This window comes from Tyto alba, unplaced genomic scaffold (assembly GCF_018691265.1).
Source record: "Tyto alba isolate M040663 unplaced genomic scaffold, T.alba_DEE_v4.0 Super-Scaffold_10, whole genome shotgun sequence".
NCBI lineage: Eukaryota > Metazoa > Chordata > Aves > Strigiformes > Tytonidae > Tyto > Tyto alba.
Genome location: NW_024881262.1, coordinates 20,403,189 through 20,431,103, shown reverse-complemented (window position 1 = coordinate 20,431,103; position 27,915 = coordinate 20,403,189). Strand labels below are relative to the sequence as shown.

General features: G+C 43.3%; 1 protein-coding gene across 9 annotated transcripts; it reads right to left on the bottom strand.

Annotated features, from left to right (window-relative positions):
* Window positions 1-994: 994 nt before the first annotated feature.
* On the bottom strand, window positions 995-26,471 carry SERPINE2 (serpin family E member 2). 9 transcript variants are annotated; one of them, XM_033005398.2, is made up of 12 exons: window positions 26,380-26,415; window positions 14,279-14,348; window positions 12,147-12,421; window positions 11,418-11,438; window positions 10,825-10,944; window positions 9,439-9,666; window positions 8,186-8,383; window positions 4,457-4,655; window positions 4,213-4,313; window positions 3,113-3,199; window positions 2,490-2,573; window positions 995-1,671 (listed from the first exon to the last, which is right to left on the bottom strand). In XM_033005398.2, the coding sequence occupies exons 3-12, from the start codon at window positions 12,400-12,402 to the stop codon at window positions 1,634-1,636; spliced, it is 1,332 nt and encodes a 443-aa protein (XP_032861289.1). In that variant the 5' UTR covers window positions 12,403-12,421; window positions 14,279-14,348; window positions 26,380-26,415; the 3' UTR covers window positions 995-1,633. The 9 variants fall into 9 exon arrangements, with proteins under 9 accessions (XP_032861289.1, XP_042656335.1, XP_032861288.1 ...); XM_042800401.1 differs by having other exon boundaries at window positions 10,825-10,941; XM_033005397.2 differs by lacking the exon at window positions 14,279-14,348 and having other exon boundaries at window positions 26,380-26,471.
* Between the last annotated feature and the right edge of the window lie 1,444 nt (window positions 26,472-27,915).

Genomic DNA, 27,915 nt, shown 5'->3' with positions numbered 1-27,915 from the left:
GCAGACCTAGCTCTCATCATGCAACCACACAAGAAGTGATGCAGCAGGAGCACTCTTCTCCCAGTTTATGAGAATCTGGTAGTAGGCAACTAATACATCACATAAGATAGCCAGATTTATTCTTCTTGATGCTTGCAGTAATCAACTCAAGCAGGAAAAGAGAGGCCAGCAGTCCAAGCCAGACATTCTTCCCATAGAGCTGTTTTGTTATTCCTCTCACCCTTACTTAGTACTTGTACATTATCTGTGGGAGTAGATTGAGATCTCATCCTGGGTTTTGTACTGGGTTAAGAACGGCCATCCATGACACATTCAGGTATTTTCTGCTGGAGATATTTTCACCTGACAAAGAGGTTCAACACTCCTTCATCCTCCAGCTTGTGGATACATGCAACAGTCATCTATTTACACCAGGGCTGAGTCCATCAAACACTGCAGGAATTTCTCCCCGCAGACCACCATCAGCCAGCCTCCTCTCACTGCAAGTGTGCCCTTAAGAGAAGCAGCTAATATCAAAGATACACCTTCCCCATCCAAATCCCTCAGTTGCCACAGGAGCAGTACAACATGCTTACAAACAAAGAACCATCTGTGACAAGCCAAAGAGATTTACTGCTTATCTTTTGAAATTTTGCACTTAGGAGTGTCCAGCAAGGGACTGAAGACATGCAAATGTGTGTATAATCTACACCATAGGGATCAGGAGGAAAGGCCCCAAAGGTGCACTGGGATGTCCTCGCATAGCAGTTTTAGCAGTAACTTAGGCATAGCAAATACAAACAGTATTCTCTTCAGATACTGTACTATTGGTAATTAATTAATCCACAGCAGAAAAGGTAATCAGCAGACAGTAAAAAAAAAAAGAAAACAACGTCCACACAACAACAACAAAAAGATCTCAAACCACACTTCACCTTCCATAGAAGTCTCAAACAAGTACTTCACAGGGCCCTGTACCCAAATACGCATCAGCATATCCATGATCCACAAGACAGTCTGTTCATAATGCAGTTTTATTTTTCCTTTGTACAAAAACAAATATAAAATTTAAATCCAATAGAAAGTGTATACTAGCAATGACAAGTTTACATTACAATAAGACAGGACAATGCGATGTGTATTTAACACCACATTAGTTTTAAAACTCTCAGTGATACATGCATTATATAAAATAAAAATTGCTAGAACTTTTAATCTATTTCTACCAAGAATATCCAGGTATCAAGATACTCAAGAACCAAAAGTAATCTTGATAGGTGGTATCTACAAAATTAGACCTTTTCCACACACAAGAAACCAACATTAATAGAAATGTTTTTCATTCTTTGTTAAAATCCTCTCACAAAAGCCATACATAAAATTCTTAGTAGATACAGAAAAAGCTCAAAAGTTTGTTAGCATAGGTAACCATTCAGTAGTTTAAAGAATCTTTTAGACATTTTGAAGAGATACTGTAGTTTTCAATCTGTAATTTTCCCCACAAAGCCAGAACTACATCGACTCCTGTTTCAAAACCTAGTCATTGGTTAAAACTAGCTCTTGAGTGAAGTCAAAGAGTAGTGTACAAAATATTTAACAGAACAGGGGTGTGTCACATCAGTCTGTTTACTTCTTGAAGAAGTCTTTTCCACATTCAAGGTTTGTTTATTTGTCCCATAAACAAGATTGTACCTGAGGGATGAAATGAAAACAAGGATTACCATAGTCTATAAATACAGTTAAACTTTTCCATGAAAGCGTAAAGTCCACAGAGCACAGCTGAGCCACCTCAGTGTCTTGTCTAGCATCCCTCAAGTTTGTGAGCCCAGGGAAGCGTATGTCTGGATAGGTGGCCAGCTCATACTTCTAGACACACACAGTTCTGTTGATGCTCTGTGGAGCCTTGGGATGGGGACTGCTGCCAGGAGCTTACTCTTCCCCCGGTGCTGGCAGCTGCATCTTGTTTCCTACTGACTAGCATATCTATCATCCACATGTCACTGCAAGAAGTACATGAGTTATTCAAAGTAACTGGGGCAGCTCTGCTCTAGGAGAGTCAACCCATACTGCAAAGAAACCACGACCACTATGTTGAACACTCACTTCCGTTCACAGTAGGGCTGGGGCAACAACCCAGATCCCTGAAGCCCCTATTCTAACCTTTACCCTGGCACTATTTTACTGTCCATCAGAAAGCTGGGTTCTATTCACCAATCCACTATCAGTGACAAGAGATTTCCTCTCCACTCAGGGGAACTATGAGTATTAGACTCTTCTTTCAGACCCATGAACCTACCATGCTTTTTTCTGTTAACTTGGCAGACAATACTTATATTTTCTCATGTTCTCAGTTGCATTCCAAATAAAATAATCTAATATTAAAGGCATAAAGATATACTTGCAGGATTTTTTTTAAAGCAAGATAGTTATTTACTAGCTCCAGACTTCGTCTCCATTACATAACCAATATTCAACTTCTAAGCAAAAAAGTACATTCAAATGCTGCTTACCTGTAGGATTGTGCCGGATGAAAAATACAAACGGCCTGTCTACTATGAACCAAGGTGGGGATGACCTGGCTATTAAAATTGCAGCTTGCAAGAAAGATAAAGTTTAAAGTTAAACAAAGCAAATACAACACATTATATACTCTATCAAAGTAAAGTTTCCTAGTGTATACTAGAAGCTTGCACAGGTAGAGATAAATGCCTAAAACCTACTAACTCTGATATTTAAAGCTGCACAGGTCACACGTTATTCTTATAGGAACCATTATTTAAAAGATAACACAAAACCCATAAAAAGCTGGAAGTCTTGGGTTGTCACCCAAAGGATGTAGTAGCTTAGTCCTCTTCACCACCTGGATAGCCAGGAACATGACATTGGTGGCCAAAGTGTTAGCTATTAGGAGATACTTCTCTAGAAGTAAGCTTGTTTATATTTTTTGGAGTATAACAATGGTCTGATCAATACTGGTAAACTGGGATTTTCCTGAGAAATGACATAAAATCCATTAACTGATCTGAAATCGGAGCACATTTCTGCAATGGTCTCAGAGTAGGCTATCTTTGCTTAGTGGTATAGCCTCCTAATAGTTTTCCTGAGTCTGACAGTTATCAATACAGTTGCTTACTTGTTGCTGCAGAAGCTTTGGTTCCATCTTCACTAACTTCAATTTTTGTCTTTTGCAGAACATGAGATACATGAAGACCTTCTGTTCCTGAAAAACCCAAGGGGAGCAGCATTTTCAGTAGAACTAAGTGCAAGAGTCCTGAAGTACCTTGTAGCTAGCAGCTATGCCAGCATGGCTAAGAATAATAAAGGCTGCTACAATCCTCCTGAAATCCTGAAGTTAATGAAGAACACTAGTGGTAATATCTTTGAATATTATCACTAAGTAATTACAAAAAATAGGGAATAACCTATCTTAATCCTCCCTCCTCCCCGTTTACTAGGTTTTCTTATTTGATGGTTTATGTTGGAAGTGTTTGCTTGCATTTTTAGTTTTAATTAAACAAATGACTGAAAAAAAAGTGCTATCTGAATTTGTTAAACTCCCATTTATTTCAGAGTTGGGGGGGAAAAAAAAGCACTTAGTGAAACACCTTGCTTTCAGTGAAATGCAGGAATTTGCCTTCCAATTAAGCCAGCACAAGGCAGACTTTTTTGTTAGATCTCTCTGTAGAAGATAATCAAGATTTTAATGGCAGCAGAGAACAGAAATAAGATGACATTTTAGAGCCATGAGTTCAAAAATTGCTAGACTCCATTTTCAGATACTAATATTTACAGCTCTGATTTGGTCCAGTTCCTTAAACTAGGAATTTAGTTCTTGAGTTTTCCTACAGCTCAAGAAAAATGTAATTATATATATACTTAAAGGAAAAAAGTTAAATACTGCAGTTGCAGTATTTGTTACAGTCAAGGCATGGTATTGTTACAAGTCCTGCCCTAGATTAAGACAATGCTTGAGACCCTCCAGTTGTAATATCAAGTCTTAAGGTGACCAACATGATTTACTGCTGTAATGCAAGACAAGGGGGGGAAAAACCCACTGCAGCATTCAGTAGAAGCAAGCAGCCATGCTTGACTGACTACAAAATAGAACTTAACTCTAATGTCATGGTAACACTTATCCAAGACAAAACAGACAACGGCCTTAGTTAAACAGCACTTTATTCAGTGCCAGAAACCATGAATAAGAACCATCATAGATTCAAGTAAATAACTTACTTGTTATTTTTGCAAAGTTTGCCTTTGACTGGTCAAACATATCTGTAATACCAAGCGCTTTCAGGGGGTCCTTTAAGTCTGTTTCTGCTACTGCTGTAAATCTAGTTAAAAAAACAGAAAAGAAAGCATCAGTATTGTGCAGGAAAGTTACCCAAGTGCTCTGTTTCTCCTGATCACAGGAGGTATACATATATGACCCCCCAAAACAGACCCTGAAGGAGAAATTTATTATATTAGTACTTACTTAGGTAAAATAACCTGCACTCTTTTTGCTACCATGGTTGTCATCCAGCTTCCTATTGTTTTTGTGCTGATGTGGGGAATGATAGCAGAGAGCGGTGTTGTGCTTTCAGTAGGCAGAGCAATCAACATGCTTATCATTTCACCATGGTACGGCAATTCAATGATATTATACCACAGCTCATTTGGAGTACTTGTAGTGCCTAAAAAAAATAAGCAAAGCTAATGAGCCATAATTCTTACAGCCTTCAATCTCTATTTTACCTTTAGACAACTACTGCTATAAGAGTCTGCTACAAAAGCTTTGCCCGCATCTTAAAACTGATTCTAGAGTCACAGACTGCCTGCCTTCTTGCTAGGCAACCCTTTAAAAGTGGCATGGGCTGTACAGATGCTAGTTTGACAAAAAGCACAGACAGGATGACACCATGAAGCAGAGTATGATACGCATACTGTTTCCCAGACAAACCTCATCAGCCCAGAGTAGCAAGCCAGCTATGTTAGAGTCACCAGGTCTGTGAATCAGCTGGGTTTCTACTTCAGATCTTAGCTGTACCAGAACCAACTGAGCACTGAGGGGAAAAAAAAAAAAAAAAAAAAAGGCAAGAAAAAGCAGCAGACTATCTTTCCAAATTGAAGAGATTTGTAGACAAGCACTTTTTTCCTCCAAGAAAGAAGAGTTACTGGAAGAGCTCCTGTTTGAAGTAGTCTGCTGCATTTACTTCATTTTCTTGCTCAATAAGGATCTCATTAGGGAGCAGTCTTAAGTCCCTCAAGATAGTGGAGAGCAGCCACTCTGAGGCAGTTCAGGAGGCCAATTAGACGAGGAGTGAGATACATAGCAATGTGTCTCAGATACAGCAAGTGCTGGGAAGATTGTCTTCGAGCAACCCTCTCTTCCTCCAAGTTCCCTTTGGTTCCTGTCAGATTTCTGGCATCTGACTGGGAATCAAATGTGTTTTATAGGAGTTTCAAGTGAAAACTTGTCAGTTTAACCACAGACAGGGTTTATGGGAAAGTTTCTGGATAGCAATAAGATCTTATTATCATTCCCCTTTCTTCATGTAGCTCTGCACTTGTCAGACCAAGCTGAACATCAACATCTTCGTTAGAAATTGCTCAAAAACTGGCAGTATTGAACTTACTTTGCATTAAATGTGTCAAGTTTGGCAGTTTGATTATTTCCTTTTATTATGACATGGTTCTCAGACTAAGGCCTACAGATCAAAATACAGATTGCATAAATCAGCTATAGGTCAGTAACAAAAGGTAAACTATCCAACAGAGAAGTACTGCTTTCCTGATCTACTACATACTATCATTACTACTGAGGCATATCTAACAGGAATGGAATTTACCTTCACAGTCAACTGATGGGATTTAATATGCTTAAGAAATTTCAACTTTTAAAGATACTTTTGCAAGCATAAGATATAAGCCCAGTGTCAAGATATCCAGAGATACCAACCTAAAACACGTCCTTTACTCAGCAGTATTTGTCTTGTTCCTTTCTAGCCTCAATAGCTTTTCTAACACAGGCCAACATAATGGAGTTTTTAACCAGCATCAGAAGCAAAAGTGAAAAGACTTTAAGGTAACAGTCTTGCTAAAGCCCATCGTAAGTTGTGAACTTATTTCAAACTCCACAGATAAGCAGTATACACTGCAGTAGCCTCTCACCTCCCAGCTCACACTTGCAGCAGTTATCTCAAACTATTACATTACATCTGCTGCAATACATGGGTTTGGGACAGTTACAGCTGTTCACTTTAACACGAATCTACTAATATTAGTTGAACACTACTGACAGTAAAACTAGGCATTTAAAAGACCAGTGGGTCTTGTTTTTTGGATTTATAGCAAGCTGTATTCTCAGGCCTATTTCTTAGACAATATTTAGCACACATGGAAGTGAGTTCCAGGCCGCACTGCTCTCTTTGAAGAATGAAACAAAAGACATTTTTACCAGAGATGCAGTCTTACTTTGACCAATAAAATCCCCACAGGGCTGCAGTGCTGAAGCTCTCAAGTACATTGCCAGTCACATGGAGCTGCCTATGTCATCTGAGAGTCCCAGATGGAGGTCTGGCTGAACCTGCTGAACTTCACTTGTGACTCAATTTGAATTTGAAGAGCAGCTTCACACCTTGAGTCACATAGCTTGTGCTCCTCTGGCTCCCACAGGACTGAGGACTGTGCAAGTCCCATTTCTTTATTATACAGTGAAACATAGATGGATTCTACTCCAATCTTTCTTTCATACACAGCTCATCACCAGATAAACCTCAGGGTTCTGTTTCTATTAGCAGTTTTCCTTTGTTCTCACTCCTTACAAAATAAGTTTTTCTTCTTACTGCGATGCTTAAGTAAAATGCAAAGTTCTCAGTTTGGATACTTCAGATTTTCCCTTTTAAAGACCAGAGGATAAGGCAAGTGCTTTGTGTCCTGGGTTGAGTGAATGGTGGGGTTTTTTTGGTGGCAGGGGAGGGGGCTATCGGGGCGGACCCCCTGTGGGAAGCTTCTCGAAGCTCCCCCAGCTCCAAGTCAGCTCCACTTCTGTTTGGAAAACTGAGCCCATCAGCTGCGCCTCTGCGATAATGTATTTAAGAAGGGACGTGGTGACGAGCAGTGGGACTTGTAAGGAGGAGTTGCAGCAGCTGCATGAACACCAAGGTCAGTGGAGGAACGGAGGAAGAAAGGAGGGGGGAGGTGTGCCGGAGCAGAGACCCCCCTGTATCCTGTGGGGAGATGGCAGGGGGGCCCCCCCTGCCACCCGTGAAGATCTACGGTGGAGCAGACATTGATTTACAGCCTGCGGCTTCTGCTTGCCTGATCAAGGTTTTGTGCCCGAAGAAGGCCGGGGTCTCATGGGAAAAGGCAGCCCCGCTGCTGTAATTCAGTGCTGGGAGGATTGCAGCATGCGGGGGAGTCCCACGCCGGAGCAGCTCGGGAAGGGCTGCAGCCGTGGGAGGGAATCCAGTCGGAGGAAGTTAGTGACCCATGACGGAGCAGTGTGGGGAACGCTGCGGCCCATGGGAGGAACTCATGTTGGAGAAAGTTTGTGGAGGACTGTCTCCTGTGAGAGGGGGACCACGATGGAGCAGGAAGAACAAGCTCCAGAAACTCCCCCCACCGAAGTTGGAAGAAGTGGCAGCACAGACTGCACCCCCCATTCCCTGCCCCTGCGCCAGTGGGGGAGGAGGTAGAGATATCGGGAGCAGAGCTGAGCCCGGGAAGAAGGGAGGGGTGGGGGGAAGGTGTTCTCAAGATGTGACAATGCTTCTCACTGTCCTACTCTGTTATGTGTTGTTAGTGTCTGTAATAAATATTCTTTTTTTCTTCCCCTAACGAGTCTGCCTTTTGCTCGCGATCAAAAAGACGGATTTTTCCCCATCCCAGTCCTATCTCGAACCCCAAGCCTGGCTCTCTGTCCCTTCTTATTGCCAGAAGAGAGGGGAGAGAGAGTGGCTGCGCGGTGGTTGGCTACCAACCAGGCTCAAACCACGACACTTTGGCAGAGTACTCAACCTCAAGCAACTGTTAAATACCTTGCACAGCAAACTCATCCACACCTCAGCATTATAAGATGTTTCTTTAACACAAAACCTTCCACATCAGCTACAATGAGAAATACCATTAAACACCCTGTGCACAGCAAGCTCTTGTTTCAGTTTGAAGGAAAAGAGAAAATTGTACAGCCTTTGGTGGTGGTAGTGGGAGTTACTGAGCTTACCACAGCGGAAAATGGATAATTGGGACAGCATAGGAACTTGGTAGGTCTTCCCATCAGCTCCATAAAATGGACGTTTCTTTGTATTTTCAGGTCGAAATCGTGACTTCCATAAGCCCTTGAAATACACAGCATTTACTAGAACCAGTCTGGTCAAACTGCCATCAATATCATCTGGAGCTACAACCTGATCGATCATACCTATAGGAAATAAAGAGTCTGAGTATTTGCTGTCATAACACTGGCCAACTGTTCGTTAAGCACATACTACTTTAGGCCTCTTGATCTGCAAGTGTGCCAACTACTCGTGGGGCAATACATTTTAGGTTTATAAAGCCAAAGATATTCTTTGCCAAAAAGTAAACCTTTGGGAAAATTAGAAAGCAAAGGTATCTTGTTAATCAATCGATTGATGTTACAAGTACCAGGTCCTTACCCTTTCCAGTATATGAGCAGATTTAAGCCTATGTTACAGTGTCAATAGTTTCAGCTGAAGCACTTCTCCATTTACACACTGCTTGCAACACTGCTATGCAAAACTGGTGATGTGGTAGAGAAAGAATCTGGCAGCCTCATTTCACAAATACCACATCCAACATCGTTAACACTCCTCACGTCCAGGAGACACTGGTTTTAACTTTGAAATACCAAACATGTAGTTCACCTAGGCTATGAATATGTTGCAAAAATCTCTGGCTTTAGCATATGTAAGCTTGACAACTAGATGCCAAGACGTTTGACCCCTGAGGAATTCTGTCAAGGCAGAATTAATTAAAAGTCCTCACTAAACATGACTCCTAAAAACATGGCCATATCTTGCAAGAGTTTAGAGCAGTAAGAACAGAAGCTGAACAGCACTACAGCTTTCCACAAGGCTGGTTTACTGAGTAAAACTGAGTTGCTTGAAAGCACCCTTTATGTTTGAGAAAGCATAGTTCCAAGAGAACTCTGCTTGGATTTCTCACCAGTTGTATGAAGGCAAAGAAAAGTAGAAGCTTCCCTGATTCCATAGGTAGATGGGTACACACACTATACACATCCATCAAGGCCAGACAGGCACATCTGCTGGGGCAGCAAAACTGCAGATTTCTTACCCACCAGCTCTAACACATCGCACTAACACCAGCTTAATGACAGTTTTCAGCTGCAAGGCAGACCTTTTTCTACCTCCCCATCTTTCCCCAATATTTCCATCCAAATCTGAGATGTCTCAGACACCAGAGTGCCATGCACAAAAAGCACTCGCCAATACTTACCCCTTGTTTCATTTTTCACCCACTGGTTGATGGAATCACATGCTGCATTTGGGTCCTCAAAGTCCACGCTCTTGACACTGCACTGAAACACCTCTTTGTTCCTTGTAACAAAAGGCACTTCCATTTTAAAGCCACTCTTTGCAAACACTGCATTAGCAATTGTAACAATGTCTTTATTCTTTTTTGAGACTATGAGCCTGTTTATCTTCTTTAAGGCTTTACCAACTCCTAGTTGGAAAGAACAGCAAGTTTAATTTAGAATAAGACGATGAACATACAGTTACTTTATATGCAACTATTAATGACATGAAAGGTCAGACATTAAATGCTGGACTAGAAAAGGAGACCAAAGCAGGCATTCTGAGACACCTTCCAAAATAACCACTTCTGATCTTTCATCTGAAGAGCACTGTTTCCCAGCAAAAACCATGACCTTCACTGTGATGCCTCCTGCCCTTCTAGCTGCCGGCTCAGAATGCTACAGACAGTGCTGGGGATAATATTGAGTCTTAGTATGGAGCTACTAACCATTCTTCCACAGAACAGACTGTTCCAAAAATGTATTTTATATCAAAGTCCAGGTCACCTGTCAGTTCTGCAACAGTGACAAAGAAAGTCAAGGACTCAGTCTGCTCACTTGGAACCAACAGGTCTGCAGGATTATGCAGGTGGTCCTGAACTTCTGAGTGCAAAAGTTGTTTTCTCACCATCCTTTTCCATTTACTGGAGAATACAGAAATCTTGACAGCTTCCTTTAATAAGGTTCAAGTCAAGTCTTAGTTTCCTTAAAGACTAGGTCCTGGCCTAAATCAGCTACAAGCAGGATTCAATTCCTTAACACATGAGCTTGCCTTTAAAAAAGGGAAAAGGGAAAGCAGTAGGTTCCAGTGCTTACAGTCAAGATCCTTAGGACTTGAAAGCAGCTCATATTAAGTGCTTGCTAGCTCCTTTACTGTATATGAGAGAAGGCATATGGCAGCACAGAAGAACTGCTATGTTCACCATACCCAGTTCTCCCTGTTGTTATGGCTTATAAACGAATGCTTGTCTACACAGGGAAGCTATTGCCATGCAAACAACTTCATGTTCAACCATGATATTGAACAGAATCCTTGGGTGGCTGTTTTTATAGCCGTCATTAATGGGCTCCCTCTGCTTCCAAATACAATTTAGGCAGAAACATCTCCAGACTGCTTCCCTATGTAGACAAACTTGATATAAGAATGGAATAAATTAGTTCAGAGTTATTCTCTTAGCTGCATATAAGAAAAAGCATCAAATGGCTTTGCTGTTTCATGTATCGTGAATGCTTTAGCAGTACCACTTGTATGAATTCCTACATGTTCACTCTCCAATATTATGGGCAAATTCTTTTGGAGAACATACCATAACAGAGGTTCTCAAACTGTATTCTGTGGACCACTGGTGGTCCACGGAGCACTTGCTGGTGGTCCGGGGAGAGCTGGCTGGTCTCATGATGCTGGCTCTCCTCTTTGCTTCCAGCTGCTAAATTGCATTAAAAGACAGCTAAAGATAAATTAAATACTTTCCAACTATTACCTTTCTGAAGAAGCAGTTGCTGTAGTTGCCAAAGGACTATAAGGCAATCATGACCAAGAGCAGAGGAGAACTGTGCGAAGAGATAGGTAGCATCCTGTAACAAGTCTCTGTAACAAGGTAGTGGCTACCTTTTAAGGAGTTTGAGAACCTCTGTCTCACAGTTAGGATTAGAAAGTCCGCAGGCCAAATAAAACCAGTTGATATAATGCTTCAGAATTTTTGCAAGGACTTATATTTTGAGCATTCAAATGTTCCCAAAGTTTATTATCCCATGAAGAGATTTCAGTCTACGAGATTTAGATCTTAAGCTGACAAATCATTTTGCTGTACTTTAAACCCAGAACCAAAACAGCAAAGCAAATGAAGACAGAACAACACATTATATGACAATACTGCTCAAGATTTAAATGTGCACTTACCTCTTGGAGTGTTTCCTACTCCTGGAAGGAAAGCAGAATGCTGGCACTAAGACGTTAAGTCTTGCTGGCAAACACTCACAAAAATACTCAGCATGCAAAGTAAAGCAGCAAGAACCTTCAGCCTACACCCTCTTGAGGGGCAGACATTGGCAGAGGAATATAAACACAGATGCATGCAGTGTCAGGCACAGAGAGAAGCAGAAACGGCTGTTTCAAGAGGAGGGCACTACAAGAACTACAGATTGAGGGATCCTGACAGCAGAAACACAAATGAACAAAGTTGAAGAGCATCAAACCGAAAGTATCAATTGTATGGCTAGAGTCTGCATTGGTTTCAACGTGGTGATGAGAAATACTCTCTTGCCCTGTTATCTAAGGAGTGGCACATTAAGGGCTGTTCAGTACCTCCTGAAATAGGGTACTGCAGCCTTTCTGCATAGTGCTGGCACTGGACTGCCATCCACACTGTTCTGGGAAATCAATTTTGCAAGGGCAAAGGCAGTTTTAACCATGGCCCTGAAGTCATTAACAAAGCTGCTTATAAGCCAGTTCAAGTATATGTACAGGTCTGTACTCAAATTGCCAATTAACTTCAAGCATGTCCATTTTGTGCTTTGGTAAACATAGTTAATTGGTGTATGATGCAATCTACCACACTTTAAGAACCATCTCAAAACAGCATGAAGATTCTAACAAAACACACCCAAAACCACCTTAGGAATCACTGACCATTTACACTGTATCTCATCATAGTTGTCAGCTGCTTCTTCGTCTTGCCATCAGCACCCAGCTGCAACACCCCCAGGACTGATGCAATCCCATGAGGAGAAACAACAACATTGTCCTGAGGCTTAGCTTTCACTATCTGATTGAAGACCTGGATTCCAACATCAGAGCTAAGTTCCTCCAGAGGATAAAAACTGAACTGGGAACATACAGATGCTAAAGTCCCAAGAGCAAAGAGAAGTGGGAAGTGCCAGTTCATGATTTCTAGTTGGAGATACCTGTAAGAGAACAAGACGGGAAAGTTACGTCAGCTTTCACAAGTACAGCATTTTTATTTTCAACTTAAATTCTTATTTATCAAAAGAGCAGGGAAGTCTAGTGCATGGAGCATGTGCAATTCACATAGCTCTGGCAACAGGACTCACACCTGCATTTTACTGCTATCAGTCTAGGAGTTTCCAGAAGCAGAGAACCATATAATAGCTAGATATCAATGACTATATAGCAGAACAAAAGCCACCATGTAGGGAGACTACCTCCCACAACACATAAGTTCAGTTAGCTTTCTGTTTCAGTTAAACGGAGTCTTGGCATTCTGTTTAACCTGCCCTTCAGGATAAATTAGTGCCAAGAAGCCTTGTGGTATGGTCTAGCGCCCACTAAGATGTGATGCACAGTATATTTTATAGATCACTTTCTGCAGTGAACAGAAGCATATATACATACGCAAACAGACCTTCTGTTGGGCGAATTTACACCTGCCTAGAATAATAAGTTAGCTGCATAACTGTCATTCTCCATTATGGGAATACAGAAGAAGACTTAATCTTGCATTTTAAAATCTTAAGTTTGGATTTTAGCTTGCACTTTTCCGTCTAAGAAAATTCAGCAGCTAATGAGTACAGAAGGAAGTTCACATTCAAAATGGGCCAATCTTCATCTGCAGATCTAACACGTAACAGAATTCAGTATCATTACACCCATGACCTCCTAGGAACTGAGGCACAAGCAGCAGCAACAGTTCTTGCAGGACCTCTCAGCAACTTACTAAAGAACCAAGCCCAAATCTTAAATACAGGGTTCTGTAACTACAAGGCTGTATTTCTTCCCTCATGGAAGTGTATTCAATCCCTTTTTTAATATGACAAACAGATACCTAGAGGAAGAGTCATGCAATAATATTTATTTTGTGAAATTAGGTTCCCCGGTCAACTTTGAGAAGTTCAATCACAACATTTTTATTTTAAGTCATTTCAGTTGCACAGTTCAAGAGTCCTGACTTCCATTTTCAGCCCAACAAGCCAGAATGTTCCCCCACTGAGCTAGCTGACTTTGGTGCTCTAAGGTCACGCTTGAATGTCAGTCTCAAACACACTGAGGAGTCAACTAGTTCCCTAGTTCACCAAAGGCTAATCAGGCTGTAGAAGGCATACAACTGATTAAAATGTCATTTGCATACCACATGCAAAACCCAAAAACTAGGTGCCTCCTCCCCTTGAGCCCTCTGCTCAGCATTGCACACTTGCTCTTCTGGCTCCAGCAGCCCCGGAGCTGGAGGCCAGCCGAGCCACAGCATCCAGGTGGGGGGAGCGTTTCGGCTGAGGCGTTATTCACAGCCACCTCCCACGCACCCGAAAGGGCGTACTGCACCCAGGAGCTCTGCCATTGCACAGCCTACCTACGCTGCAAGTTCAAACCATGCTGGAGCACTTATTACCAGAAAACCAGCTGGTGTTTGTACAGATTCATTTAATCATCTTTTAATAGCATGTACTTTAACTGTGCTAAAACACTTGAAAGTAACAAATACAGCATTTCCACTTTCTTCTACACCATTTCAGGGGATAGAATTGGCTGTGTCAAAGTTTGCTGTTGCAGGACAGAATAAACCAACTGTGAAACGTGAAATAACACAGGAGTTGAGACATCCTTCTCCCCCCAACCCAACTGTTAGTATAGCTGTGACCAGAGGAACCTGTCAGACTGATTTAAGTTATGCAAGAAAAAGTGAAAATGATGTCCTACAAAGCAGGTTAGCAGCCCGCCCACTAATTAAGCCTTTCTCATCAACCTGCTAGTGCCCCAAGCAGTTCTGTAGTCACTGAGGTACAATTCCCTCCAAAGGAACTCCTTACTGGCCATCAGCTGGCACTACTCAAGCTTAGTCTGAAAACCAGACTGGATTTGGCGGGCCACAGCTGGGACCTGCGGGAAGAAAACCCAAACACCATCTGACCCCCCTGAAGCAGGTTCCATGAGTCACTTCCTAGATTTGTCCTGCATCCCACACCACTGGCTAGAGCAGGAAGCAGGCGTGGGGAGGACCAGCAGCCTGACACCGAAAAGTGAACTTGTACTTTTTAAAATTCAAAGTGTTAAGGAATATTCTTAAGTGCTCTCTCATACTGGCACAAACCAACCACCTGAAATCTCTAGTTTTGTTCTTGTGAGACGGGTCCCCTCTCTCCCTGGCAGCAGCTCGACACGGATGGCAATGCTGCCTTACAGGAGGCAAGTGTGGCTTGCCCCTCCGAGAGAAGCTAGGCTTTGGGTTTAAGGGTTTTCTTTAGTGGTTTGGTGACCACCTCTTCTCCCTACCTGGAGATCCAAGGGACAGTTTACATAAAAATTCCTAATCCCAATATTAATAAGACTTTTACCTTTACCTCATACCTTGGCCAAAATAAAAAAAAAAAAAAAAAAAAACCAAACCACACAACAAAAAACCCCCACAGCTATCAGAGATTCTTAGTAGATGCACTTACAAGCAAGCAGTTAATGTTGGTGCAATACAGCCTGTCCCATGTACTGATGGAGACCAGGGATAGTGACAGACAATGCAATCACAGAGCACAATTTGAGCTGTAATTTGAAAACCCTGCTTTTGATTGAGGCAGCTTTACCTGATCCAGCTGGAAAACCAGAAGAGATTGGGCTATTTTGAGAGTATCTACCCTCGACACATTACATCGCCTGGAGTGTATTAAGAGGGCAGAGACAGGAGTGACTTCTTTGAAACCAAATAAAACAATGTTTCATTGTCATTTATGTACTGCATCTGCACAAGCCTAACTGAAGTTTGACGTTTCTGTCTTTGCCTTTACCCCAATATACTGCAAGTCCAAAATTTTCTACTGCTCTGGTGACAGCCCCTGCCAGACTCAGGGTGACAGCTACCAAGAAAGAGCCTTGCATTTCCCCCATGACATGTGTGAAGCCTTGTCAAAACAACACGACTCTGCTTCCAAGGCCACCACTGCAGGGTTTTGGGATTGCTTTTTTTGTTTCAGGGAAAACTTATCTCCTGTACCTGGTTTCCCCAGAAGCCTCCATGCCTGCCTAACCTCTCCTTCCTCCTACACCATTAAGGCAGGCAGGTCTCCATTTTGGAGTATAATTTCTAGCAGATACCTACTCAGTAAGTACAACGAAGTTGTGCAGTGCTCTGAGCACAGGAAAAAAGTAAAACCACTTTTCAGCATTAGTTACAGAGCAGTCACTTCTTGGCCCTGCCATGCCCATTGCGTAGCTTAGCCAGCTAACCGAGGAGCTAATTTAATCTTCAAGTACAAGTGGCATTCATGTTATTAATGCTTCTGGCATAGATTTCAGTATATTCAACTTCTATGCAGTTCAGTAACAAGTGCATTTGCATATCCTGAAAGAAACAGCTTAAGTACAGTGCAAGGAGAAAAAATCCAAAATGATGTAGGATGTGTAGGATGGAAAACAGTTGACCTGCTATACAGAATACCAACAAGCTTTCAACAAGCTTTCATAATGCTGATAATTAAATGTGAATCTAATGCTTCAGAAAGCCAAACAAAAATACAAGCTAGGCATTTCTTTGCCTATGACCTTTATATTTTTACAAAGTTAACTGAGGAGGAAGGTGTATAAGCAAATTCATTTACATAAATGTGGGCTTTTGAAAGATGTTGGACTAAAAAACCAAAAATCCCTCTTCAAGGTAGGCTGCCCACTTCTTAGATTGAGAACTTACAGGAAGAACAACATCCTACAACTTAAACTTCTAAACAGACAACAGAAACACTGATACTGACCCAAAGAAATGCATCTACAGAATAATAAAAACCAAAAAACCCCCATATTTAATTTGTTACGTGAATCCAGTTCTTAACCCTAATGCTGAAGTTTCTGAACAAAACAGGTAAGTGTCATGGATTCAGCTACATGAGGAATGCCTTACCCACAGCAAGCATACAGAGAACTCCATTACTCTACCTGACTCACTCAGTAGCACCATACTAAGTCATGTACACCGTACTAAATTAGTAGTTACTACCTATATCTAACTGCAGAGCCTAGTTTAAGCCACGGTGTATTTTTTAAAAAGTTGTCCAGCTGGGTACAGAGCTCTGGGAAAGGCAGGAGAGGAACAGCACAGTATGCCATATCTGCACTGGTAGTTTTGTTTCATGACAGATGATGAAATGTCTTCAGGCTACCAATCTCTGGATGACCTCAGCCTCTAGCCCGTGTTGCAAACACTAACCCTCATACATACTAGGCAGCATACTCAACTCTCACTAGGCTCAGTTATTCAGATCACCCACATAATGCATAGTTTTAAGTTTCTGGCTGAAGTTATTGTGGAAGTATTTATGTCAACAAAGAGGACATGATGCTTTTGGCCTGCATTTACAGAATGCTTGGTACAATATGGACTGTTTGATCTGGGTCTAGAAAAGCATTTGGTGGAGCAGGAAGAAGTTATGTCTTCAACCCCAGGCACAAAAAAGCTGCTGAGCATGGAGATCCTCCTACAGGAAAAAAATAGCTTAGGAAGGACTTAATTTTCAGAGAGCCAGACCAAGCTGCCGCATTCTTCCCAAGAGGAAGAGGTTAGTTTGGTTCAAGATCAGAGGCAAAAAATGAGCTGGAGAAATACCCAGATTTAAAATTACCTGTCCCAGAGAGCCTGAAGAACACTTTAATGTGAATTGAGGAAGAAATAGTGAAATGTACATAGGTTTTTAGGTATCTGTACCAACTGCACTAAGTACTATATGTATGTTAGTATCCTATGAGACACCTCCAAGTGTTTATTTTGATGCCTGACTTCAACAGCAATAAGGTATAACCAAAAAGGCTCATTCTTGCAGCTGCAAAATAGATTCTGTCTTTAAAGACATATCAAGCATAAGGAAGTTTAGACATCAGACCTCACTTCTGTGACTAGCTGCCACCAAAACAGTAGGAAGCTCAGATAAACAGTGTAAAACTGAAAAGCAGAGTCTTACAACATTTCTGGTCTCACTGTACTGAGCCCAAAAAGCTCAGAGCCCCTGTGCCCACGTGGCAGGCACTGGGCAGCCTGTGTGCCCAGAGAAACTCAGCCTGGGACAAATGTTTAGGGACTTCTTCAAGTTTGAGATGTTGATGTTTCCTTGTCAGTGCCATCTGTGCTACTAATTTAAAAGTCTTATTTCAACTGACATGTGAGCTCAAAGAAAGCAGTTTCACTTCAGGCATTTAACTAACTCTCTCCAGCAGGACTGAATAAATACTCAACCAAACTTGTTAACAGTCATTTAAGGAGCTGGCTGAGCACACAGCAATTGTTTCTCCAAAGCAATGAGACCACTCTGGTTGCAATGGGAAGGACACATGCTGGGTCTTGTTTTTCAGATGATGTACTATTGGCAGCATATTAACATACTCAAGCCTGTTGGTAGGCTTCTCTCCCTCTCAGGGGTGTTTGCAATTTCCCTTCTGCCTAAGCCTCTTATATCCCAAAGCCTTCAGCTTCAGTATCCTCTCCTGCCATGCTGCTTGGCCTCTGCTACATCTAAACCTGTTTTCAGGTTCAGAGCAGCAGGACCCACAGTCTGAATGCAGGTGAGTTCAGAAGTAGCTTCTTCCACACAACAGAACTGTGAAACGTTTAATCTTCCTCCAGATTTTCTGGTACAGCCTGAACATTGGCTCTTCGCTTTCATCTAACAACTTTCTAGTGCTTCCTGCTTTAAAGTAGTAAGGAAAAACTCCACAGAAAAAAATAGAAGCCATGTTACACCAACATGTCAGGTCACATGAAAAATATCTAATACAAAGAAACAGATTTTTATTACTCAATACCTAGAAGCTTTAGTGTATGCAGAGCATTACTAAGAAAGGATGATTGCTAGCTCTTAAACACCTTCAAACAGCTCAGTACTTGCATTGCTCAGAAAATAAGTTACTGTCAACATGAGATAAACTACTTCTACACAGAGACAAGCGGGAAGTGTTGTTTTTTTAAAAAAATTTTGTACATGAAGATCATGGTCTGACTTCAGGCACTACAGCCCACATTGCACACAACTGCAAAAAGCATGGTACTGGGTCTGATGTTTTCCTCTCAACCTTAATCCTTTCTCTGCTATTTATAATTCTCTCAGTTTGTTAGCGCATTTGTGTTTGTTTCAAGATGGACCATCTCCATCTGGAACACCTCCCTTTCAGCTGTATCCAACCAGCCTCCCCTGCCAAGGGGGAATTTCCCAGCAGAGCACCAGCTCGTAAAACTGGCTGGCCCCAGATAGGAACCATCTCTTTGTCCAAGCACAGCTCCCCCATGAGCAGAAAGTTAGCGCTTCTTTATGAAGAGTCCTGAACACCGCTTCTTGCGAGTTTCTGTTTATCATGAAGGACAGAGACAAGCTCCATTTAAAACTTTCTGTGGCCTCACAGCTAATGTCTCCAGTTCATAAGCCGGACTGATTTTCTCCCCAGTATGTCTTCCACAGCGTTTGGTGGTAGTGGTTCATGGTAGTTCACTGCATGATGTGAAATTGGTCTTTGTAAAGTTGACCAGTGACAGCATTTGATTTCACCACTCAGTTGTAACTATACTACAACTACACAAGCAGCATTCAGAGTTTCAAGAACAAAAACAGCCATTTATGTAGCTTGCTTTTACTTCCATCCAACCATACATAAGTTTAAAAACCCAACTTTAGCTCTGCTTCATGAAGCAAATACACATTTTGCTAATATCACAGGCCAGGGGCCTTATGGAGACAATTCTGGGACTTTACAGTTCTACCACCGTTTCCAAATTTTATCCGTGTTCTCTCATTACAGTAAGCTCAACAACTATTGTTAAAGTACCTATGTGTTATTTACTCCTATATTTATAGCAGAGTTTCCACAGCCATCTTAGAGATCTATTATCAAGTCTGACAGTATCAGGAAGATTAAAGAGAATTATGTTTTTAATTTACTGGTATCCCTTTAATAAAGAAGTAGTTTTGTTGATCTTAAGTTCTTTATGCAATGTGGTTATTTTAACATAATGAAGAAACAGCATGGGACAGTCAGCCCATCATGACTAATGCTGCAGAACCAGTTTCCCAAAAAGATGCAGCACAGCAGTGTTTCACAACATAGCAGTGAAGCTATACCCTCTTGCTCTGGATTTACCCCAGTAGAGGGAATGATGGTTCCATGATTAAAGCATTTGCCTAAATCTTAACAGCAGGTCCATAACCCAAGCTCCCATTTTACGTTTTTGTGGAAATGCCTCGTCGAACCACAGTTCCCACATTTACTATACATTTACAGTGTTCACTATGCAAGTACAGGCTCAATAAGAGCCAAAGGCAAACCTACAGGATTGTAAGCGCCCATTAATAAGATACAGGGTGTTAACTCTTTAGTAATGGGCTGCCTAAGAACAGATTTATGAAGTAACTCCACAAGGTGCTAGACTAACAATGGCTGGTATCCTACCAGGTACCTCACCATCACCTTTACCTTAACCCTCACTTTTGCTACAGTATTTGATCTTCTGTTCTTCCTTGAAGAATATTAAAAGGAAACCCAGTACTCTTATTCATTTTCACTTGTTGCAAGAGTTGCCCGACACCAGGGCTCTCACACCTCTGCACCCCTACAGAGCAAACTGAAACTTGCTCCTTCTCTCCACAGGTAAATTTTAATCTGCTGGACAGTAACACATGCCCCATCTCTTACACACACCAGGATGAGAGAATATAAATAGCCTTGTGAAGATGGCTCCATGGCCACTTTCAAACTGCGTGGAGAGCTGTACTTGGAGAAGACTGAACACAGAGAACTTCTCAGTACATATCCTTCTTCAGAAAGGTTAAGATACTAGTATCTGTAACACTCAGACCTAGACAGCTATCAAGCAAAGAAAAAAGTTTTGTAAAAAATGAAAAAAGCTAGAGATGTAGAATTGAGTCCTCAAACCAATAGTGAAGATTTCAGTAGAGCTTTGACTTTGACAGGGTATGCGAGCTGCTGCAGAGTAGAAGATAGATGATTGTCTGCCTTCAGATTCTACACCTTTTAGATTTAGTTTACTCTACAAAAGAAGTACTTGTATTTCCTATGAAACACCCTGTTAAGCTCAGTTTCCATCATTCCACACCCTACGGTTCAGTCTGGGTTTACAGCACAACTGAAAATGGTGTTTTCTATGTAGCAATAACATATTTATACTCCTGGGAAGAGAAATGGCAGGATGTATCAGCCACATAATATCTATGCATGCTTTGGTTAGAGATGCCCAACTGGTACCAAGTAAGAGACAGGCTTTAAGTCTTCCAAGTGGCCTTTAAGAAACCCCACTTAAAATAATGCAAGTAATTCAATATTATGAAGTTATAACTTACTCTTCCTCTTACAAGAGGTAAGGCTATGGTAATAACAGTGTTGGCAGCTCTATAAGGTTACACAGTTGTATTTGATACACTAATTTCACCACAAAAATAAATTGGAGCAACTCCAGTATTCTCTGTTTGTAATAAGAACTTTTATAAGAACTTGCACTTACACAACTCACTGATATCCAAGACCTGAAACTTAAAGCATTTGTATCTAGGGAACGCTAACATCTTACAGAACATACTTTGAGAGATCAGGAATGCTGTTCTAACCATTTATTTCACTTGTGGTTGGAGATCTGCAGAGTGATAGGTGACTAGCCTTTTATTTATTAATCATGCTGTACAACATTAATAATCAACCGCTTCCTATTTGCATGTGATTTTTAGAAATCCTGTTCTCATCTGAAATATTAGATAACAAGTAACACTTAAAGGGTGATGTAGCCAATGATTAAAGTCATTAATATTTAAGATTAAAAAAAATAATATTTATTCTCTGTCTCTAGGACAGCATCACTGAAACATACTTAAGCTCACAGAAACATCAGCTACTAGTTTTCTAGTGGCCTTTTCCCAACCATTTCAGAACTAGCTTAAAGGTTACCCAAAAAGGATAAGGATATTTACATTTTTCTTTACAGCATATAGACATTTACTTCTATTGACCTTTCCCCCCACCCCACCCAACTTCAAAAGCAGAACCAGACAACCACAAAAACATCAGAAGTCACAGATGCTGTAAGGATGCAGGAATGAAGCATTGTGCTGGGAATCCCCACAGTATACTCAGATAGACACCTTCTCAGTCATCTACAAGAAGACTTACATTAATCAGTTAAGAGAATTAACAGCTATTTAGAAGACCTGTATTTAATAAAACATGCTCTTGATTAATCTGACATCACTCCTAATTAATCCCACTGGCTTTACGAGAGGTTTCTGGAGAGGCAAGACTTAAATTTCAACAGAAAAAAGGGACAACTGAGTAGGAACTATGCACAAGAATCCTGCAAGAGCAGGTCATGACCTGGTATATTAAACCATCTGATTCAGTTCAGATTGAAAGTTTGTAGGCTGAGTTGTGAGCTGCATTGGCTGAGAAGCCTCCGCACAGTCCACTGCTATTTCTGTAACACAGATGACGAACCTCAGCAGAGGAAGTAGGCAATTAGCTGGGAAAGCAGCCTCTTAAACTGAGCTGCCAGAGCAGCTGGAGGCCTCAAGCTTGCTTCACTGCTGAGAAAGCTACATGAACTACTCCTTCTGGAAGAGGAAAGCATATAGCAAGATGGAGACATATAGCTAACAGATAAATTCACCAACTTCTGCATAGGATTTGATAGATTGCTTAAGGATGTAAAGTAAGAAGATTGCAGAATAGAAGAAGAAGAGTTAGAGGTATGTCCCGTTCTCCTTTTGGTTTTGTACCTGTAACGTGTCAGAGCCAATGATAGAAACTTCTCCTTTCCTAGTAAAACAAATCAAGAAACCTCATAAACCACTCACCACCTTTGGCCAACAGAAGCTTGCACTTCAGATCAGATGACACAAACATCTCAGAAGCAGTGAGGACCATCACTAAATAACACAACATGCCCTTCTGCAGGAATAGATGTTTAAAGATCAAATTGTTAAATAATAAGAAAAGCACTTAAGAATAAAACAAAGCTTGGTCAAAGCTACGTAGCTGACAAACATGAATTCATATCATCTGCAGATCAGCTGAGCTAAGAGCTAAGATGTACCAACATTTCTCAATACTGCTGGTGGAGACCCCAGTGGGATTTACAACTGTAGCTTACAGTCTGTTGGTAACAGATATTTCCCACAAACAGATTCCACCTGCATGCCGAGGCCACTACATACACACAGCCTTGAGCTGGGGTCTTCACAACTCTCTGGTAATCAGTCTTGATGCCTTCCATAACTGTTATCATAGTCCCAAGATACCAAGAACTTCAGGCCACTGGTTCAAAGCTCAGGAAGAGAACAGGAGGCTGCCTGAAGCACGTGGTTTACATCATGTTGCTGAGTATGGTCAGCAAATACTGCTATTTCCACCGTGGGGAGATCAGTCCACATGATGAATATGCTTTCATACTTCAGCCACTTTGTGGCATATTTATCAGATCCCAACATGAGTCACCTCCTGATTTCAGCCTGGGAATATAAGCAAAAGCATCTTGCTGGCCATTAAAGGTGAACACCAGACCACAGACAAGATACAGTAGCTGCCAAAAAACTCATGTTTCCACCGACACTGCTCAAGAAGAGGTGCTAAAGAATAAATAAAGCATTTCAGTTAGCACTTCAGTGTATTTCAAGGCCATAACAAATAACTCAAGAAACTATGGCTCATACTAGCATTGCCACCAAAATTGCCCCATCTTCTTCCTGTCCATGATCACCATCTCCAACTTCAGTGACATCTCCTGTGCTTGCAGAAGTGTTCATGTAGTTTAGTGAACTAGACTCTAGTACTAAAGAAGAGACAGGAAAAAGCACAACACAGGACAGCTTTTTTCCACAGCATGCCAGCCTAAACATTTGTGTAGCTACAGCTGTAAAATGCTACCATCTTTTTTCATCTCTTTTTGGTCTTCTCCCACTCCATCATTTTAATCATCAGAGAAGAGACACACCTGAACGTGTACATGGTTGCACATATTCAGCCTTCTTGTATTTTCACACAGGAGGTATTTAATAAAAAAACTTTATTTTTTCATAGTTCTCTAATTTACAGTTAATCTTTAAATTCCTACATAGGTGATTGGCTACTCCATGCTACCTGCTCTCCAAGGCTAAAAAGCAATTATTTATACCACTCTGCTTATTCAGAAGTTGTTTATTGTTAGTATAGGTGCACCGAATTGCATGGTACTTAGACTAGTACTTTGCTGTAAAACATGATTTTTAAGTTATGTCACAAGCAATTGGGAGAATGCCCAGAGGCACGCAACCAGCATCCAGCAACACTTTAGTGATGATTAATCCCTCTTTCCTATCTTCCCATGTATAAAACCTTTGACCCTAAAGAACAGTAGAATCCAGTTAACAGACCAACCAACTGGGAGTGTTTTGATGATTAGGCTGGATTTCCCCCCAATTAATATTACAAAAGCATGCTCTCTCATGCCTGCTTGTGATTAAGCAATCCAAGCGGTCCAGACAACCCTAACTCCAGCTTCGAAGAAAACCCTTCCACTGATCCTCAGCTTTTTCAAGCACAAGCACCACAGCTGCCTAGCAAGAACCAAAAGCTACAACCAGATGCACAAGCCAGGTAGACACTGAGCCCGCTACCAGCAAAGCAACACAAATCTCTAGCCAGAGTTCCCTCTGAACTGCTCCCTTACCGATCTACATAAATTTATATGCATCTCCATTTTCAACTCATAGCAATAAGGTGAGGTGATTAAGTATCTATACCTAAATACACACTTCAATCTGGTCTAAAAATGCTTAGTGCAACTTACTGGGCTCACTGCTTGACATTTTTCTGCCTAACAGTACGCTGTTAAGAAGCTTTAGGACTGGAACATGTTTCTGGCTGTGCAATTTAGAGGCCCACACTAAAAGTCTCCACATGCCACCAAGACATGCTATTCTCCTGGTTGTCAATGACAACACCAAACAGAAGCTTCAATGCTTCTATATACACCTTGAAGCAAAATCCACTGCAGATCTCTTTGTACTAACATGAGTTTATAATCACCTCCCACATGAGGTACAGAGCTACATATATACAGCTGCCTATACTCATGGCCATATCAACATCTGAAGCAAAGAGGAGTTTTTATAACATCCCAATATCTAGGTAGCAGATGCAAGGGCTATGTTCAGATGAGCAGCTTTTCAGCATCTTAAGAACACTGATCAAAATCTACTGGCAGCTTGTCCAACATACAATTTGTCCATAACTAAAGAAGCTGTGGGCTAGCATTCAATAGCCAAAGTTTGCTCCTGTGCCAAACCGCTGCTACTGTCACAGGTTTAATCACACCCCATAAAATGCTGAAGTTTCAAGCTAGCACATCTTATACATATTCGAATCAATCTATTTAATCATGCCTCCTTTTTATTTGCATTGGTCTTCACCTCACACACATTAAAAGTCTCACCCAATCACTCAGCAGGCATGCAGCTGCTTTTCACTCTGCTCATGGATTTCTGCAGCTTCTCCCCTTTTTCAAAGCTACACAACAGTACAGCTGCTTACACTTACGTACGTTTTGTGAATAGTCCCTGCAAAACCAGGTTTCTAATGGATTCCTGCGGAGAGCAGGGGGTAAGATGTTACTAAATGCTCACTCAAGAGAAATCAAATGGAAAAGAAGCCATTTTTCAGTGCAGTGAAAAAAATAATCAGTCTACCAGGTTTCTCTTTCAGGAAGTTGCCCAAGAATGCAATTAAAACCACAAAAACGAAACCACGTTTCAGAATCATATGCAGGCATGAGAAAGGGAGAGAGAAATAAATCACATTAAGGCCTCTAATCCATAAACAGATATTCCCAAATTTTAAGGGAAATCTGACATTGTAACACCTATTTGTTAGCACAGTGGTACCTCCGAAGGTTTTATTGCTCTGTGAAGATCTTCCTGCATTGCAAAACACTGAGCCAAGATATTGAACACCATTTTAACTAGGAGACAAAAGACTCTCTCCTGAGGTGTACTTTGCATTTCCAAATCCTCCCAAAACTCCGTACATGAAGCATGCTCCCACATTAATCAAAAAGGAGGCAAGGTACAAGTTTTTGCTAACCAGTTCTCTGCTTCAACACACAATTTGATGTTCCCAACACTATCCAAATCCTGTTTCAGTAACAGGCTACAGATACCCCTTCCCCCCCAAACTGCAGTGACTAAAAATACTTCTCTCCCTTCTCTATCGCACAATACGGAAAGAAAATTTCAGTTACTTATTATGGGGCTTTGTTAGTACGCGAAAAGCAAGTGCCCTCTCGCAGCAGACGGGAGACAGTAACGAAGTGAGCAACTTCCAGTTTTCAAGCTCTTACCACGAAGCCGATGCTCGGGCAGTGCCCCCTCTCTAGCACCCGGGAGGGGAGCGGGCTCCCGCGGCGGCACGGATGGGGCCGGCGCTCCCCACCCGGCGCGCAGGGCTACCAGCCTGGAAACCACCTCTCCTGGTGGGGGGGGGCGGAAAAAAAATACCTCCTGGCTTTCAAAAAAAAAAAAAAAATAACAAAAGAAAAAAACCAAAAAGCCAGCAAGAAAGAACTCACCGCGCTAGAAGCGCCCACTCTCGCCACAGCGCCCACGCATCCGGCACTGGGAAACTTGCGGGAGCAGGTTAACAGGGGAAGCCGCACCGAGGAGCCCGCCGGCACCCTGGATAACGCGTCCGGATCGCCCATTTGCGGCCGGCGGCCCCCGGGCTGTCAGCGGGGAAACTTTGGTTCCCTCCCCGCCGAGCCCGCACACCGCCCCGGCCCCGCTCCCGCTCCTCCTCCGGGCGCCGAGCGGCTGCCCCGGGCCCGTCAGCCCGCCCCGGGCCCGTCAGCCCGCCCCGGGCCGCCCTCGCCCTCCACCCCGGCGGCGGCGGCAGGAGCCGGCCGGCCCTCGCTCACCTCCCCTCGGCGGCTCGCAGCCCGGTCCCGCCGCGGCAGCCGCTGCACCGCACCGCTCGGCCGGAGCGCGGCGGCGCCCGGCGTTTATAGGGGCCCGCGGCCCGCCCCGCCCCGCCCGCCCGCCCTCCGCCGAGCCCCGCGGCGGCCCGCCTCGGGGCAGAGCGGCCCGCCTCGGGGCAGAGCTGCCCGCCTCGGGGCAGAGCTGCCCGCCTCGGGGCAGAGCTGCCCGCCTCGGGGCAGAGCTGCCCGCGGCCGCGGCCCCCGAGCGGGGCAGGGGGGCAGTGTGTGCCGGCCCGACCCCCCGCCCGCCGCAGGGAGCGCCCCCCCCGGCCTGCCCGCGGTGTGCCGGGCCGCAGGCCGTCGGCGCGGCGGTGCCCGGTGGCGCCTGTGGCACCGCAGGACCCGGCGTGCTGGGCACAGCTGGCTGCATCCCTTCGCCCCAGCGTACCTGTGCCCCGGCCGCCCCGGGGTCCCTCCCGAGCCCCACCGGCAGCTCGCTCTGCCTGGGGAAAGGCACCAGCCGTGTCGGGGAGAAGGAAGGGGAAGCGGAGGCAGCTGTTGGGGTGCCCGGGGGGGCAAGGCCCAGCCTGGCAGGACCGCTGACGAAGCGAGGGGACAGCGACCACGGAGGCCAAAGGCTGCAACACCCCCCAACACCATGAGGCCCCTTCCTGGCAGCGACAACACGGGAGACTCAAGGATTTCAGCTGAAGGGACACTTCCCCTCACCACCCCGGCCTTCTTGCGCTCTCCCCATGGCTGGGACGGCTGCACCCACGTCCTGTAGCAGCGGGGATGAGGGAACGTGTGCCAGTGGCCAAGGACCTCAATCCCTCGTATGGCACTGGGGTTTTGCTCTTCACAACCTGCGCAAGGAGGGACCTGAGGGAGGTGAACTGCTGCTCCAGCATAGTGGCACAGGCACAGCAGTGTGACAGGACAGAAGTGTAATCCTGGGAAAACACTTGTGAATACTGACAGCCCTGGACTCCTCAGCTGACAAAGCACAAGAGGGAAATTCCACTATTCAGACCAAAACAGTACTGCTGACAACCCCAGAGAAACAGGCAGTGCACTGGTCCAGCAGAGGACAACACTGCCTTGTTAAGTCATCCTTCCTGCGCTTGATTTCCAAAAAATTTCTCATGCATGGCACAGTAGAGCTTTGAAGAAACAGGACAAGTATGCAATAAACCACATTTCTTCCCTCAGGAGTTTGGACTCTTCTGGATGAAAAAAACCCAACATCTCCTGGCACAAGCTGGAGCAGCAGTGGTGGTGGCTGCTGTTGGTCTTTAAGATAGAGACCCTCATGTCCACCGAGGTGGGCTCTCTCTGTGGAGAGCCCCTGTGCGAAACCAAAACGCTGGCAGGCAGGATGAGGGAGGTGGCACAGCATGGCGGCGTGTGGAGGCGAGAAGCTCGGCCTCAACCAGGGCAAGGGGAATTTGGCTGAGACAAGGTGCTGGCACCAGCAGGCAGGGGTGTCAAGGAACAGTTTCTTCATGGGCAGTGCCAGATGGGGTGGACATTTCT